General features: G+C 38.8%; 1 protein-coding gene across 1 annotated transcript; it reads left to right on the forward strand.

Annotated features, from left to right (window-relative positions):
* The first annotated feature begins 293 nt into the window (after positions 1-293).
* DUSP11 (dual specificity phosphatase 11) lies at positions 294-18,918 on the forward strand. Its single transcript, XM_019712873.2, has 9 exons — positions 294-510; positions 1,940-2,015; positions 4,845-4,976; positions 7,914-8,037; positions 11,380-11,440; positions 16,936-16,982; positions 17,258-17,333; positions 17,559-17,735; positions 18,267-18,918. The coding sequence occupies exons 1-9, from the start codon at positions 407-409 to the stop codon at positions 18,460-18,462; spliced, it is 993 nt and encodes a 330-aa protein (XP_019568432.2). The 5' UTR covers positions 294-406; the 3' UTR covers positions 18,463-18,918.

The following is an 18,918-nucleotide window of genomic DNA, read 5'->3' on the forward strand; positions in this document are numbered from 1 at the left end:
TCCATATATGTACAAATAAATATTTGTATAAACTATACAACAAGTGTGAATGTAAGCACTTGGAAATATCTAAAAGAGCCACTCAAGGAAGTAGGGGAGTAGGCCTTTTCATTCCATATGCTGCAGTATGTGAATCCTGAAGGGTGCATGCATGAACTCATGCACCTCTGCTACCGGCCGCCGGCTCAGGAGGGCACTGCAGCCACCAGAGCCCTGCTTATTAAGCAAGTTTCTCAGGCAGCCTGCGGAGTGACGTCATCACGACGGGCGGCGGCGATTTGCGGTAGCAAAGGAGCCTGGGAGCTGCCTAGGCTCTTCCGGTCCGGCGTCTTGTTTTGGAACGGAGAGAGTTGGCCTGGCTCCTTGGGCGCTTTTGGCGTTTGGTGGGCGGCATTTGGGGGCCCACATGAGCCAGTGGCGTCATGCCCGCGGCAGCTGGGGCCAGGGACGCGTCTTTTCTGGACGTTCCTCAGTCAAGAAGAAGAAGGGCGGAAACCATATCCCCGAAAGGTAATTCGCCCCCACGGCGAGGCGTAGCCCTTTCAGCTCTGCTCTTGGGCCTGGGCTTCGATCTTTTAGGGTGTCTGCCTGTCCCTGTTGCTGCGCGCTTGGCCCGTCCGTCACTTCTAGGAGGCATTGACCCTTTCGCTAATCCGCCCCCAGTAGCTAAAAGGGACTGTCTGTGATGCTGTGATTTCTCCCACCCTTTGAAAAGGGAGCCTCTGGCCATTGCCCTTTGGGTAAAATGCAGAGGGACTGTTTCTTCAACATGGAACCATCCGCGTTGGGGACACCCATTAGTTACCAAAATGGAGTCTCCCTGAATTCCTGGAACTGTGTTATTTTGGCACAGAAAATGTGAGTAATAAGAACTAAGTCTGAGTGAAAAAAACCCACCTTTGCCGCCGAGCTTTATATTGTTTACCGGAGTCACAAAGGGCACACTGTTGCTTCCTAACAGGTCTCATGTGAAGTAGCTTTTTCTGTAGGTTGAGATGATTAATTTTATGACTTTGGTCATATGTGCAGTGAACTCTTTTTTTATTTCTTGAGACCTTCTTTCCTTCCGTCTTATACCACATTAAGTCCTGAAAATATTTCGAATCTGTCAGCTTCTCTTGTCAGCATCCTAATACAGAACTTGCCCTATCTATTGCAGTTGGGGCCTAACTAGTGTATATATATTTACTCTTGTTTCCTTCCAACCCATTCTTCACATAAGAAGCCTTTTTAATAGGTAAATTGGGACATAGCTCATAAACATCGCTCAAAAGCATTGTTTCAAGAATGAAAACAAACTCTACCATGACCTTTAAGACTGTCTGGTCTAGAATCTTGTCTGGCTTCTCCTGCCCCAACTTGTGCCACTTTTGCCCTCGTTTTCTGTGCTTCAGTTATACTGAATTAACTTTACTGAATTCTAAGGCATCTGACAGAAGTCAGCTCACATATTTTCGCTGTGACTCCTAGCATTATTAAGTAAAGTTCACAGTCCCTTTTCATTTTCTTTTAAAATACCAACTTGAAGTTCCCTACTGATTGAATTTGATGGCATGAGTTATATGAGAACTAAAAATAAACTTTGAAGGGAAAGAATTGAAAATAAATTATTTTCAGTCTACATGTATGTATTAGTGACACCTTAGTATTCAGGACGAGGCTAGGTTTTATCAGGGTTTCAGAAGTTCTGCCCATCTGTGGTTTATAGGTATGCCTTGCTTTGTTGAAAACTTGGCACGGTTTTGTTGCCTTGTATCTGTTTTCGAGATGGGGAAACAGGAAGAAGGAAGTAGAGGTGGTTAGTAGGCGGGGTTGAAAAAGTAGAGCAGAGAGAAGAGGGGACTTACTGTGTGGGATATGATTTCTATTTTCAAGGAGTCTTCAGTCTGCAGGGAGACAGGCTAACATACAATCTGGCTAACAAAAAATATATTAATAGGTGGAAAGACTATCTCCCAATTGGACAGCGGATGCCTGGGACTCGTTTCATTGCTTTCAAAGTTCCTTTGAAGAAGGTAAGCAAAAGTTAATTCAATATTCTTTCAGAAATCTGAATTCACCATGTAGAACACTGATTCTCAGTCCTATCATACTCCATTTTCTCTTTTTATAGAGCAAATACTTAGTAATCCACCCTTTACTGTCCTGAAATGAAATTTGACCCCACCCACTAAATGCCAGTAAGACCCCTTCGCTCCCATCATAGATAAATACGACCTACTTACACACTTAATTTTAAAGAAAAAAATCGGGATAATGCTTTAATATAAGGAATAAGTGAAAGAATTTATAATAAAGTAATGTATTTATATTTCATTATGTAAATGTTTAGGGATGACTGTACTAGATATAAAGAAGTAGTTACTTGCACCGTGAATGCAGAAACTGCAAATGCAGACTGATCTAGTTGGGTTATATGGCCTTAGTGGTAGGAGTTTCCATGACAGTGAACAGCTCTTAGTAGTCTTCCAAATAAAACAAAATGTAGTCTTCACTTGGTTAGTAAGGTGATTACTATCCAAGAAAATTCAACGTACGTTAAAACTGTGCAAAAACCCTTTGTGTTTATTTGTGAAACAGCATTAGTATCTAAGGCTTAGATAATTATGAACAGTTGAGGACATTCAGGAGTCATTCAGGTATGCGACACATTTGTAGGACTGTTCTGATTTGGCAAGATGTCTAGCATCCTTGACCCCACCCAGGTAAATGCCAGTGAGATCCCTTCGCTCCCATCTTTACCACCAAAAAAATGCCCTAGATCAGCAAGGTTAGGATTTCAGCATGGAAATTTTGAAAATTGTGATTTTTGTTTGAACTAAGAAAGAAATAGGTGGGGAAAGCATTTCATCAATTGTACAAAAGGTGAGAAGAGATGATGTCTCATTAAACTGCCCAGCATAGCATGGATTTGGATCAGGAAAAGCACACTTTGAATGTATTGGGAATTTAATTTGTGACTCAGGTCATAGTTTCTTCTTCACCTACTATGTCAGTTCTTCTGCATTTCTGGGCTTAAAAATCAGTCATTTCATAAAGATGAACATGGTTCTCATTCACGTCCACCAACACCAAAGCATGCTGTTTGACATATAAGAAATATTTAATACCCTGTTGTTGAATGAATGGACTCCCCACCCACATTTGCAATTGCTGTGAATTGTCTTGCATAGTCCTCCTCCTCTCTATGCAATTGTCCTGACTCCTCAAGTCCCTACTCCACGGCCTCTGAACGTGTATTCCTGAGGTTTTATAAGGGTCCCCGCTTAGTCCCTTGCCTGAAAGTATATCAGCAAGAGAGAAAACAGGCAGTCTCTTCAGTTTCCTTTCCTTCCTCTTCCCTATGTGATGTCATTATTAAAAGCCTCTTCTAGCCCTGTATACTCAAGTGATTTTATTCAGTGCTGGGATTGTTTAAAGCACCATAAAGGGGATTACAAAGCTGTGTAACCACTCCCAGTGCAGTCCCTATTCATCCAGTAGAGTGAGGGAGATGAAGTAATTACCCCTGTGTGGCAATGAAATGTGACATTGGTGTCCCATGTGTTTTAGGGAAGTCACCCATGGAAAAGCAGCCTCAATCCTTGACAGTCACTTCTCAAGCACACTGGAATATAAAATAGAATATGTTACGTGTCAGATAAATATGAGGGCAAGAAATACCTAGGAATTCAAAGGAGGGGAAAATAATAACAGAGTTAATCAAGGAGGCTTCCTAAAGGGTGTGACTTATTTCATTTTCTAAAGTTAGTTATTTTTCAGATAGCTCGAGATGATCATTGATCCCATCAGCTCCAAGTCTGCAAGAAACTGGAAATTATTTTGTCTGCCTTGTAATTCATTTACTCTTCAAAACTTTTACAATATTATGTGGAAGACTCAACATCATGAATCTGTTAAATCTTCCTAAGTTAATTTGTAAGTTTAACGTCTCCAATAGGCTGATTCTAAAACTCACATAGAAAAATAAACATAAATAACCAGGAGAATTCTGAAAAAGAAGAAGAATGTTGGAAGGGGGTCATCTAGCCCTACCAGATATTAAACCATACATATTAAAAGTTGCTGGAACACAGGATTTTTAGGGCAGTGAAACTATTCTGTATAATGCAATAACGGTAAATACGTATTATTATAAATTGGTCGTAACCCATGGAATTACAAAACAAAGAGTGATTCATAATGTAAACTATGAACTTCTGTTGATAATGATGTGTCAGTGTTGGTTCATTGATTCTAACAAATGTACACTAGTGGGGAATATTGATGGCGGGGAAGGCTGTGTGGGGTAAAGGAGAGAGGGTATAAGTGGGAACTCTGAATATTCTGCTCAGTTTTACTGGGAACCTAAAAGTGCTCTAAAAACTATAATTAAAACAAAACAAAACATGGTGTTGCTGGCACTTGAATAACCAGTAAGATCAATGGAACAGAGTACATAAATAAGCCAAGTACATAAAGAATACTTAGCGGTGAAAGCCATTCTTCATATATAGAGACATTTAAGAAGTATTTTTAAGTGCCTTTGTGGAGGCACTCCCCTTGGAGCTAGAGGTGCAGTGGTGTACAAAATTGATGTGGTCCCTGCCTTCTGGGAGTTTACAGTCTGGTAGGAGACCAACATGAAACCAACACAGAAATAAATATATAGATATAAATTTATTTTCTTCTCTCCAATCTCTCTGGAAGAAAGGACTGTCACATAGCTTGTAAATTTCAGAAACGTGAACTTGCCTTTGAGTCTCATTGTATGTTAGCATCACAGGGCTTGAATAAATGGATAATGTAATAAAGGATTCTAAGTATGCCTTTGCTGTTTCTTATTATTTCATTGTCTCTGACAGAGTTTTGAAGAGAATCTTGTTCCAGAAGAACGTTTTTCTCCCTTGGATCTTTTTAACAAAATCCAAGAACAGAATGAAGAACTTGGACTGATTATTGATTTAACGTATACGCACCGCTATTATAAACCAGAGGTAAATGGAAACCTCAATTGAAAATTGATTCTATAATAATTCATAGTAATTAGTAGTTATCACCTTATGCTAAGATGAATCCAGGCCTTTCATGAGTTCAAAAAGGGAACCAAGTAGTTTCCTTAATTACAAATAACTAATTGCTGTCTCAAAATGAGATTAAAGACATGAATTGAACTCGATATTTGGCAGTAGGCTCTGTATGTGCTTAAATTCTATACGCTTCTGTGTTTTGTATTCTGAAAATGAAGTAAACTTTTAGAAAGCATAGTAGTAGCCTAGAAGGAAAGAAAGGAATATTCATTATGTCTTTAGCACTTATTTTAAGCAGTAGTCTGAGCCTGTATAAACATCACGGTAAAAGACAAGTTGTTCTCAAATTGTATATTGCTTTTCCTAACACCTTTTGGTGTAATACAAACCCCATATATTCTGTTAGCCCATATGGCATATCTGTGGGGAAGAATTCTCCTGAGCAGTTCCATGGCCTTGGAAAACAATAATACCCAATGTTTGTTAATATTTATGTAGTAGTTTGCCGTTTAAAAAGCAATTTCACATACCTTGACTTAGTTAATCCACACAACAGTCCTTTGCTGATGAAGTAGTGGTGGTACTGATACATCCTACTGAGTGCTCAGCTGCACTAAGCGCTGCACTGTGATCACAGTTACTCATCTTACAGATGATGAAGCTGAGGCTTAGAAAAGGAAGAATTAAAGCTTGAACTCAGTTCTTTTTTTATTGTAGTAAAATATACATAAAAGACATTTATCATTTGAACCACAAGTGTACAATTCAGTGGCATTAAATACTTCACAGTGTAACCACCACCACTGTTTATAAGCAAAACTTTTTCATCCTCCTCAACAAAAGCGCTGTAACCATTAAGCAATAACAACCTCATTTCCCCTCCCCTCAACTCTTATTTTCTGTCTCTGTGAATTTGCCTATGCTAGGTACCTCATAGAAGCAGAATCATATATTATTTGTCCTTTGTCTGGATTATTTCACTAAACATGTTTTCGAGGTTCATCCATGTTATAGCATGTAATAAAATGACACTCCTTTTCATAGGTGAATAATATTCCATGTGTGTATGTACCATATTTTCTTTATCCATTCATCTGTTGATGGCCACTTGGGTTGTTCCCACTTTTTGGCTATTGTGAATCATGCTGCTACAAACATGGGTTTTGCAAATACTTGTTCAAATCCCTGCTTTCGGTTATTTTAGATGTATGGGTAGGAATGGAGTTGTTGGATCATATGATAGTTCTGTTTAACTTTTGAGAAACCGTTAGACTGTTTTCCACAGTGTTGTCTTGTTTTTAAACAGTTATATAAATTTTAAACATGTATAGGAGTAGACATTATACTGTGGAGTGCTTGTTGTACTCCCATGAACTCATCCAGCTTTAATATTTATCAACTGATACCGTGTTTCATCTACACTCCTGTTTCACCACATTTTGTGTTACTTTGAAGCAGATTCCAGATCTGTCATTTCAATTGCACATTTTTTGTATATATATTTAAAATAAAGGACTTTTATTCCTTAATATCATTCTTTAATATTAAATATCCCGTCAGCACACAAATTTATAGTTGTCTTCTAAATGTCATTAAACACTTGTTTTTGAGGATTTGAATTAGAGCCAAATAAGTTCCACATTTTGCATTTGATTGTTAGGTCTCTGAAGTCTTATTTAACCTATAGGTTCTCCCTCCATGTCTCTCTCTCACTTTCTTTTATTTCCCCTCTTGAATTTTATTTTCTGAAGAAACCAGGTAGTTTGTCCCATATAGATTTTGGTGATTGCATCCCCGTGGGTTGTTAACATATTCTTCAGTCCTTTTATTGTAAATTGATAATCGGATCTAGAAACTAGATCCGATTGGATCAGATTCAGGCTTTATTTTTTTTTCCTTTTCTTTTTTTGCAAGACATTTTTATAGGTGATAACATGTTTTTCTATGTAGACATGCAAGTGATGGCCTCTTTCTGTAATAGTAGCTAAGTCACTAATGATTGATGCCCACATCCATTAATTCAGTTGGGGCTTCAAAAGTGGTGATTTCTGTTCTTTTCTTTTATAATCTGGGTATATTTCTATCAAGAGAAGCTTTCCCTCATCAACTACTTGGTTGCCCAGTTGTAGAGGTATGATTCTTTCCTTTTATCAGTTTTCAAAATAATGAGTTGATTCACTAACATCCTCCAGTAGTGACCAGTTAGCTTTTACTTTTTTGTATCGTTATGGATTTCATTGCAGGTATTCTTATTGAGGCACAAATCGAGGCCCTGTTTGGCCAGTTGGAGCTTCTCAGTTTGATTCCTGAATCCTTTAGACATAACACGACATCAGTTGTTCCTACACTTTTTCAGTGGTCACAGTTAGGAAATGTGTTTGTATGTTTGTTTTTAATATAAAATACACCATAGGCTCATACTTCAGAATTACAGAATTAAATTCAGAGCTATAGGGTATTTTTTTAGCTTCTGGCTTTTATCAGTATCTACTTTCTCCCACCCCAAGAATAGTAGTTCTCAATAGTGCCTGGAATTTACTCTGTCTCACAATTCAAATCTAAGTTTTTCTGACTATTTTATATAAATCACAGCTGCTTTATGACCCTTGAAATATAAAATATTAGGTAGAACTATTTATACAATTTTTAGTTATATATACATTCATTCACATGAATTTTGCTTTCAGTTTTGTATACCTATTGACTATCCATTCTGTAGTTTTAATGAAAATCAAGCGATTCTTCCTGGTTAAAGCAGCTTTGGAAAAAATGTCTCTCTCATCAGAATTACTGACATACTAAGTTTATTATAATCTCTTGGTTTATATTCTGGCTCTTCTAATTAATTTTTAATTATTTTCCTACAAAAGAAATAATATATATTTTCATGGTTCTGCCTCATAGGACTTACCAGAAACTGTTCCTTACTTAAAGATTTATACAGTTGGGCATCAGGTACCTGATGATGACACTATTTTTAAATTCAAGTGTGCTGTTAATGGGTTTTTGAAAGAAAATAAAGATAACGGTGAGTTTATTTTTTTCTTACGTGAACTTGGGTATGCATTTTGAATGGGATTGGGGATTTTTAATATTTTTAATAGTTCTGAAATTAGGCCTTATGTTTGCTAATGTGGACATACCAAGTGGTACTGATAGAGTAAGTCATTTTTTCTTTTCATGGTTACAAATAAATAATTTAGTTTGGAAAGTGGATTTAGTGAGACATGTGAACTGCACTAGCTCACGCATCTCTTTTTTAAGCAATTTGAATGGGAAATATATATATTAAAATAAATATGTTCATTTGTCTTATTTATTGGATAAGAGGTGCATGGAAGAAAAGATTAGACTCTCAGCTTCTTGGAGTAAACAAAAGGCAAAGGTTTGGAGTGAAACAGACGCCTAGAAGCAGAACAAAACGGAGTGGACTAGTGCAGCTGCATCCTCCTCATATGTACTTGATTTAAGATAATTCTGCTGCTTTTCCACTTCGGGTGCAAGTGAGGAAGGGCACTGCCTCCTCTTATTCTTAGTCTTCAGACAGGAAGAACTTAAGAGGGTGGTGTTTTCTTGTTCCTGCTTTAAAATCTACCTTACTCTGTTGAAAATAGATCTTAATAGCTTCTAAATTTTAAGCATTCAGTTGCCTTTTTCTGGCATCTGACTATCAGAAGGAACATGGCATTTGCCAAATTTTTAGACAGGCATCTTTTTTCTTGGGAAGCCACTCACCCACAGGACAAAGTGTTCATTTTACCCTCTTCCTAAATTTAGCTTAAGGGGTGTATCCCTTATTAAGTAAATCTAACGTAGTAAATATGCCATATATCTGTGTATGTATATGCATATAAACAGAGTAGGGGAGAAAGACTAGAATAGAGATGGGAAGGTAGGGAGTGCGAGGTGAGAGAGAGAGGGGGTCAGTGGGTTTTAAGATAAATTTTCCAACTATAACCTGGTCTATTAATGTAGGCACTAGCTCTTAAATATCTTAAGCCCTGATCATAGATCTCCCCTGTACTTTAAAACTTGAGAGGTTGGACTTTGCCTGTGATAACCACAACGTCTACAGAGGTAAATTATCTTATTTCTCATAACTGTAGTCACAGAAATATTACCTCTTTAAGATACTAGGGTGCAGCTGCCAGCCTGCTCACTGTTTCCAGGTTCCTTTGTGTGGAATTACTATAAAATGTTCCATCTGTTTCTGTGAGGGCTGAAAGTGCATGAGAACATGTGTGTGACCTTGATGTTCACGTTACACTGAGTGTAGTCTGTTGCGTAGGCTGACCCCCTTACTCGTCTTCTGCTTGCGTTGTGCTGACTTCTCTGTGTCTTGCAATGCTCCCTGCCGTAGCGGGCTCGGGACCTGGCTTATGATCCATTGGGCTACCTCTGCTATAAGCCCCTCCCACAGATACCAGGCACACTGAAGAAGAGGAGGAGCCTACATAATCCCCTCCCTAGAACTGGTAGAGAGACAGAAAATAAATTATTCAGTAAACACTTGAGAGCCTTTTAGGTTTATTGTTAGGGTACGGGGACTCAGAGGTGAATAGCAGTCTTTGTTCATTAGAACGTTACAGTTATCTAGGAAGATAAACATGTAACTATAAGACAGTGGGTTAATTATAATAGAAGAATAAGTTAAGTGCATTGGGAATATAGAGATTTAGGAAGGCCTTACTGAGGAGTCAATGTTTGAGCCAGGCTGGGGGGAAAGAAGATTTTACCAGAATGAGGAAAGGACAGCTCAGGTATTGGGAATAGGTAGAAAAAGGCACAGGGCTTAAACTTGTGGCATGGAGAGGTGGTCTCTGGTACCATTAGACAGTAGTGTGAAAGGGCATAGAATTCATATGTTCATTTTCAACAAATACTTATATAACACCTTCGAAGTTGAAGACACTGTTGTAGGAAGTAGGAACAGAAGAAAGTTCTTGTACACTTTACGTTCTAGTGGGGGAGAGACAGAAACAAGTGAATATATGGAATATCAGATGGTGGTAAGTGCTTTGGAGAATAACAAAATAATAAAGGGATGAGAGAATATGGGTGAAGGGAAGTCCTGTTTATTAAGATACCATTTTAGCAGAGTCTTCGTGGAAAGGAGGAACCAAGCCATTGGATATCTGGGGGAGGCAAGTGGGTAGTGTTGTAAGGCAGAGGGAATAGTAGGTGCAAAGTCCCTGAGGCATGACTAGCCTCAGAATGTTTGAAGAATATTGAGGAGACAGTGTGGCTGGAGCAGGGAGAGTGAGTGAAGTTAAATCAGTAGAAAATGGGATCAGAGAGGTTGGCAAGGAGCAGGAGGACGTGGATCATGTAGGTCCTTGTAAGTCAGTTCAGATCATTGTGGATTTACAGTTCAGTGAGATAGATTAATACTCATTTATAAAGAGTTCTAAATGCTCTGCTAAACATTTGGGCTTTATTCCCTGCAAAATGAAGATTTTTAAGCAAGGGAGCAACCCAGCCAAGTATATATTTTAGGAAGGACATCTTCCATATGGAGGATCAATTGAAATACAAGAGATTAGAACTAGGTAGTAATCTAGGCAGGAGATGGCGAGTGCCTTCCTACCAGACACCACCTAGTCACAGGCATAAATTTTGCAGAGAATTATTACATGTTGTTTTTTTATTTAGTTTCTCATATAATTTTTTTAAATGATGGACTTAGAAATCCTATTGCATAGTTGGAAAAATCTTAGACTTGATTCTCATCTTTGTTCTAATGCCTGCTGTGTAGCCTGGTCTTACATCTCCAAGTCTTACTTTTTTCATTGTAAACTACAAAATGTTTATCCAAGTGCGTATGAGTACTTCATTCACTGGGCACATAGACCTGTAGCGGGTAAGAAGCAGCAAATGAGAGGAGGCCTGGAAGTGCCTTGGGAACTCAGGAGTACTATAGAAAATGTTCTCTTTAGCATTCAGTATTAAAAATTAAGGCATTCCATTTGTTTCACTCAGAAACAAATTTCATTTTTCGTACAGCCTGTTTTTCTTTAACTCTCTTTTTCTATAATTAAGTCAATTACTGATGAACATTCTATATTAAGACAAATGGATTTGTCTCAGTGCAGTTTTATTGTTAGTATCTGACCAGGCATTTCCCAGTTTACACTATTGTGTCTAATTGAGGACTATGCAAAATTTCCCAGAGACAATGAATTTTGACTTTATATTACATGATTGTTTATAGTATGTTCCTAAAAAAACACATTTCTCTTCAGAATTATTTATTTTCAGGGCAGCGCTAGTGTTGTAACTAATAAATGTTACTCTTCAGAAAATAAAATAGTGTAATTTGTTTTTAGGGTTTCTACTTCATTTATTTAACTCTATATTCCCTATTTTATAGATAAACTTATTGGCGTCCACTGTACCCATGGTTTAAACAGGACTGGCTACCTCATCTGCAGGTGAGTTGCCAACCCCAAGAGGCAGACCATGTTTAAGTGGTTTTTTTGTAAACAGTAATATGAACTAGTTGTAAAAAATGCAATCGGTACAGAAATGTGTGAAGTAGAAAACAGTCCTTCACCTCGATTACCACCAGTAATGATTTGGTACCTATTTTTTCACACTTTAAAAATGCAGATATAAGCATATGGTATACTGGGCGTGCCGAAAAAATATATACACATGACTTGTATTCATCTTTTGTTATCGGTATATATTGGTTATTACAATTTTAATACAGTTTTTTTCCCTTTCTTAAAATGTTTATATATATTTTTTGGCACCCTCTGTATATTGGTATAATATTTAGACATTCTGTTTTACAATTCAGTATACGGTAGACATCTTCCTATGAAAGTATTTGGAGACCTCATTCTTTTTAAAAGCTGCATTATTCCTTTGCTAGCTGATGAACTTAAAAATCAGAAGATTTTGATATTATAAAACATTGAAATGCTGAATATCCCTCCATGAACATCTGAATATATATATGCTATTGTCTCAAAAATAATTTCATTCAGAATGGAATTTATGAATCAAAGAGTTTATGCCATTATGCTTTTTGTGGATATTTATGTTTGTTCATTCCAAAAATATTTGTTTAGCATCTGATATGTGTAAGCACTATGCAGGGTGCTAGCAAAAAGACTTGTGAGACTTTGGGCTCAAAGAGACTTGGCAAGTCCTTTTGGACCCTAGTAGTCTAGAGAGGTAATAGCTATTCAAGAATCACACAAATGCATATAGAATTACAACTCTCACAAGTGCCAAGAAAGAGAGGGACATGGTACTATGAGAGCATGTTAATAGGATTTGACCTCATCATGGAGATTAGAGAAGGTTTCCATGGGGATGTTTGAGCTGACATCTAAAGGATGAGTAGGTATCAACAAGATAGGGACATTGGAGAGACAATTCTGGAATATATTATACATAAGGAATGGTGAGGACCGCGTAACAGGAAAGCATATACTGTGTTGGAGGAACTTACCAGGGAGGCTGGGCCATGGGGGAAGTATGGTATCAAAATGGAGCTGGGTGGACAACAACCAAGATGGCACAGTAGTTAAACACTGTGTTTACCTTCTCTCACAACCACATCAAAATTACAACTAATTTACAAAACAACCATTATTGAGAATCACCTAAAATCAAGCTGAACTGAAGCCTTTCAACTAAGGACTTGCAGAAGAAGCCACCTCCAGCCTGGTGGGAAAGTCAGAGATGCAGAACGGGCTGGTCCCACACCTGCGTGTGACTACTAAAGATCAGGAGGGCTATTTTGGTGGTGGGGATCCCCTCCCCATCCCCTAGAGGAGCGAGAGATTCCAGCCCAGGGTTCCAGTGCCAGGGAGAGAAGTCCTCATAATTTCTGCCTGTGAAAACCAGTGGAGATTGTGACTGACTGAGACTGAGTACAGCTGCACTCACAGGTGCTTCTCTTAAAGGGATGGGGTGTGCAGACTTACCCACCAACGGAATCGCACGCTCTGAGTTCAAGCACTGGGGCAGCAGCTGGAGAGGCAGCAGGGACAAATGGTGGGGAATTTAGTTGTCTGGCTTGGGAAACGGGCTGGAGAGGTGGCTTTCTCCTGGACTGGGTAGCTGGTGGAGGCCATTGTTTCTTTGTTGAGTCCTCCCCTTTCCCTGCATGCGAACACAGGCAGCCACCATTTCTGCGTCTCCGCGATTAGTTTGCCACGCCCTGGCGATTTGAGATCTGGCCCCACCCAACTTTCAGGCACACCCAGGCTGCTTTCAGTGGCTTTTTCGTGCAGACCACCTGCCTTGGCTCAAGCTTCAGACTTTCCTAGGGTCTCTCAAAGGTTTGCAGAACCCAGATAAGCAGTATTTGGCTTGAGTATGTCCTGTACCTCTGGCTAAGCAGCCCTAAGCTGGCACTAGTGGCAGCCAGCCTTGGTTTGTGGCTTGGCCTCTCAGGGCACTTCCAAGCACAGCACCAGCGTCAGCCATCTATGGATTTCTTTCTGGCTCCCACTGGGTAGTCCTGGGTGGGCCACGGGCGGTGGCTGAAGTAAACCTCCAGCGAATCCCCTCCAAGATGGTCCTGGGGCTGGCACCTCCAATGTCCAGCTTCAAAACAAGCTGGAGCATCACCCAGCTACCTCCAAGTACGACACCCATGGGGCAGATTGGGCAGGCACCAGAATCCTTCTGAGACAGGTCCTGCTCCGTAGGGTCAGCCCCTGCACAACTCTTCCACTGTAATCAAGGCCAGTCCTCACAACCAGTAAACCCAAGGGTCAGTCCCTCACACTGATGGGCAATTATCAACCAAGGCTCAACTATAAGAGGAGGGCACACACAACTCACACAAAGGACAACCTGGAGCACAACAAAACCAGAAAGACTGCTCCACTGAACCCCACATAAGGCCACACTATTAAGTCTGGAAGACATAGCAGCCCTACCTAATATAGAGAAACAAACACAGGGAGGCAGCCCAAATGGGAAGACAAAGAAACATGTCCCAAATAACAGAACAAAGCTCCAGAAAAAGAGCTAAGCGAAACGGAGATAAGCAATCTATCAGACACAGAGTACCAAACACTGGTTATAAGAATGCTCAATGATCTCAGGGAGAACTTCAACAGAGAGATAGGAAGCATAATAATGGAGATGGAAACCATAAAAAAAGAACCAGTCAGAAATAAAGGATACAATAATGGAAATGAAGAATATATTACAAGGAATCAAGAGTAGATTAGATGAAGCAGAGGATCCAACCAGCAATGTAGAAGATAAGGTAGCAGAAAACACCCAACCAGAACAACAAAAAGAATCCAAAAAATTGAGGAGAGTTTAAGGGGCCTCCAGGACAATATCAAGCGTACCAACATTCGCATTATAGGGGTACCAGAAGGAGAAAAGAGAAAGCAAGGAATTGAAAACCTGTTTGAAGAAACAATGACAGAAAACTTCCCTGACCTGGTGAAGGACATGGACATACAAGCCCAGGAATCACAGAGTCCCAAACAAGATAAACCCAAAGAGGTCAACACCAAGACACATCATAATTAAAATGCCAAAGGTTAAATACAAAGAGAGAATCTAAACAGCAGCAAGAGAAAAGCAGTTAGTTACCTACAAGGGAGCGCCCATAAGACTGTCAGCTGATTTCTCAACAGAAACTTTGCAGGCAAGAAGGGAGTGGCAGGAAATATTCCAAGTGATGAAAAGCAACCACATACAACCAAGATTGCTCTCCTCAGCAAGGCTGTCATTTAGAATTGAAGGACAGATAAGGAGTTTCCCAGACAAGAAAAAGCTGAAGGAGTTCATTACCACCAAACCAGTATTACAAGGAATTTTAGAGGGACTTCTTTGAGATGGGAGGGGGGTTAAGGATGGGTGAACGGGGAAGGGATTAAGAAGTACAAGTTGGTTGTTATACAGTAGTCATGGGGATGTGGGGTATAGCATAAGGAATATAGTCAACAATATTGTAATAACTAGGTATGGTGCCAGATAGATACTAGATTTATCAGTATTATAGTTATGAATGGGGTTGTGGTCAGGGTGGAAAAGTTGAAGGCATTAAGAAATACAAATTGATAGTTAATACAGTATGGGGACAATCAACAATGTTGTAAAGATCATGTAAGGTGCCAGATGAGCACTGGACTTATCAGGGAGATCACTTCATAGACTGTGTAGGTGCCTGACCAATGGGCTGTACACCTGAAGAGCTGAAGTAGAATAATAGTGAATGTGAACTATAACTAAATATATAAGTTTTTGTATAGTCACGGGATGTGGAGTACAACATAGGGAAGATAGTTGATGGTATTGTAACAGCCATGTAAGATGGCAGAGAGGTAGTTGCTTGGAGGGTGGGTTGTAACTTTATGAAGAGTTTTAAATGTCTAACCATTACATTGCTTTGTACACCTGAAACTAATAAATTTTTTTTTTAAATGGAGCTGGAAGTATGTGTAGGAACTAGATCGTGCAGGCCTATGTTTAAGGTTTTAGACTTTATTTTAAGAGTAATAGAAAACCATAGAACTTTTTCTGTGTTACAGAACAGTTTCTTTAGTACTCCTGAGGGTGAGCGTGTGGAACATAATGAAGTGTGCAGTTTCAGCCTATCATTTTGGTACTGAGTGGGGAATACACTCAGGGGCAACGAGTGGAAGCAAGTAGACAAGTTAGGAGGCTCTTGTAGAAATTGAGGCATAATGGTGGCGTGGATCAGGGTGTGATGGTCATTTTGGTAGAAAGATGTGGACGTATTCTAGAGACATTTAAGTAATATTGTTAGGTCGGTGGTGGGGTTGAAGATGAAGACAAGGAAGAAATGGCTGACAGTGATGGTGACTCAAGTTTCTGGCTCATGCAGTAGGTTAGATAACATTTTTTAGATATGATACTAATATGTTTCCCAATTTGTCTTTGCTATTTGTTGATTCCTGGTAAATACTCTATCATAGTTAGTAAGTCTCCTGTTTTCAGTGAACAAAGCATTTTGATCAAAAATTACTTAGGGGCCAGCCCGGTGTCTCAGGTGGTTGGAGCTCCGTGCTCCTAACTCCGAAGGCTGCCGGTTCAATTCCCACATGGGCCACTGGGCTCTCAACCACAAGGTTGCTGGTTCAACTCCCACGAGGGATGGTGGGCTGCACCCCCTGCAACTAGCAACGGCAACTGGGCCTGGAGCTGAGCTGCGCCCTCCACAACTAAAACTGAAAGGACACCAACTTGAAGCTGAACAGCACCCTCCACAACTAATTTGAAAGGACAACAACTTGACTTGGAAAAAAGTCCTGGAAGTACACACTGTTCCCCAATAAAGTCCTGTTCCCCTTCCCCAATAAAAAAAATAAAATAAAACATGACTTTTGGACAGCTGGTTGGCACAGTTGATTAGAGCACAGTACTCATAACACCAGGGTTGCCAGTTCAGTTCCCACATGGGCCAGTGAGCTGCGCCCTCCACAACTAGATTGAAAACAACAACTTGACTTGGAGCTGATGGGTCCTGGAAAAACACACTGTTCCCCAATATTCCCCAATTTAAAAAAATGACTTGTATTTTATCAGATAAATTTTTTAAAAATTTTTATTGGGGAATTGAACTGGTGACGGTGTTATGAGCACCTCGCTCTAACCAACTGAACCAACCGGCCCACCCCAGATACATTTTTTAACACCTGATGATTTGGTTCTGTATTTTCTTCTCTTTCATTTTATTAAATTGTTGTGTTAATGTAAATAATTTTATTAATAGATTTTCTAAAGTTAGGTCATCCCTGTATTCTTGGCATAAAGCCTTTTTGTGGTCATGTTATTTTGTTATTTAATAATTATAGGATTAGATGAACTGATATTTTCTTAGGATTTTTATATTTGTAAATGAAATTGGACCTTTTCTGAAAAAACTTGATTTTTTTCTTTTTATATATAAATGACTCGAATTATGTTGTTTTGTTAGATATTTGATTGATGTAGAAGGCATGAGGCCAGATGATGCAATTGAATGTAAGTACAAGGCTTGTCACCATTTTTCCCTTTCGATAAAAATTGAAGGTGGAAGTGTAGATGAATGTCACATTTTAGAAAAAAAAAGTTTGTAGCTCATTGTTCTGACATAAGGTAATCTTTTACGAAAAGTTTATAAAGTGATGTATCTGGAAATAGTGAGATTTAACAGCCTGGATAATTAGTCAGTGGATTTCACCTTTGAACTGCTGTCTTCTGGAAAAGGTTTGTTTGCTTTTCGTACAGTTATTTTTAACAGTTCTTCAATTCCTCAGTATTCAATAGGTGCCGGGGACATTGCTTAGAAAGACAAAACTACATTGAAGACCTTCAGAATGGTCCCATCAGAAAGTAAGTTGCATTTTATATGTGAGATTTGTGGTTAAGGCGATCTGTTTTTATATCATTTAAGTTGCATATACCCATTCTTCTTGTTTATTTGCCCAGGGAAACCTAAACAGATAGGAATGGGCGGGGAGGATGGGATTGTTAGTTTCAAGGGCTGAAATGTAGACACTAAATTGGCTACCAAATTTGGAAACCAGTCACACTGTGTATAAAAACATTCTTTTTGAGGGATCGGGATTCCAGTGTATCCAGACCAAGTGCTTGTGAATACTCAACATATATGATGGAACCAGTCCACACCACTGGTAACCAAGGACCTAGCAATAACATACATTGGACCCAAGGTTACCCAACACCTTCTCGGCGTTTCCACACCCAGACCCAAGATTTGCAGCAGTCAGTAAGGTATCCCTGCTTTCCCTTTTTCTAAAATTGACATTAGAAATCAATAGTATTATAAATTAGTGCAAACACATTATGATAATGGTGAGGAATTGATGTTTTCTTACTGATTGAATTTAGGGCTGGAAAATCATATATAGGATGAGGAATATGTGGCTTTTCAGAGGCAATTGGGAAAGGGACTTAGAAATTTTCATTGACTATAAACTTAGTTTAAGCCAATAATACTTTGATGTGACTTCCAAGAAGGATCTTGCATTCTTTGGCTACGTTAATAGTGGTATAGTTTTCAGAATAAGGAAGATTGTTATTTAAAGAGTAAATACAAATTATAGGGAAAATAGTAAAATTCTAGTAGAGAAATTTGCCAAGGATTTGAACAGATAAATGAACTAAGAAATCCAAAGATTAAGCAATTTTTCTGCTAATGTCACACAGGTAGAAAACAGTAGAGCAGAGTATCTATGTATTATTTTATAAGTTTATTATGTATTTTATTAAAATTAATAATAGTTTATAATTTTTTGTTTTAAGAAAATTTTCACAGGATCAGAACGTTTACCACAGAGGCCATAACCGTCCTCATGGTCCTCGCAGGGAGGACTATTCACAAAGAAGGTATTCATGGAATGTAAAGCCAAACGCCAGTCAAGTGGTCCAGAATAAAAGATGGTATCCTGACAGTTACTATGGACTATCCTATCAAAGCTATTGTGGGTGGACCGAGTGACACAAACCTGTCCTGGAAATCTATCTGGAGACAGGAGGAAGACAGCTGGAGTGACTTTTTATAAGATGAGGTCAAATGAGATTTATAAAAACTATTTTACTTCTCCCTTATATGTTAAAACTTATGGAAAAATTATATTGATACTTAACTGCTGATAAATTTGCAGTGTTTGCAACAGTGAAAGAAGTAATCTTGTTCCAGTCTTAAATTTTTTTAAAAGATGTTATTCTAGAACTGATAAAGTAATAAAGATCATCCCTTTTACATAATTTTTTTAAATTCTATCTTTTCTATGTATTTCCTTTTGACTAGACTTGTGATACGAATATGTGTATACAGAAGTTTTTAGTCATGTTCTATTTTGCCATGTTCTGATTCTAACCCAATCATTAAGGGTATCTTTTTTTAACCCCTAACTGTTCAAGATTTCTATTAAAATCTACCTAGGAGACAGTC

This window comes from Rhinolophus sinicus, linkage group LG05 (genome assembly GCF_036562045.2).
Source record: "Rhinolophus sinicus isolate RSC01 linkage group LG05, ASM3656204v1, whole genome shotgun sequence".
Lineage (NCBI taxonomy): Eukaryota > Metazoa > Chordata > Mammalia > Chiroptera > Rhinolophidae > Rhinolophus > Rhinolophus sinicus.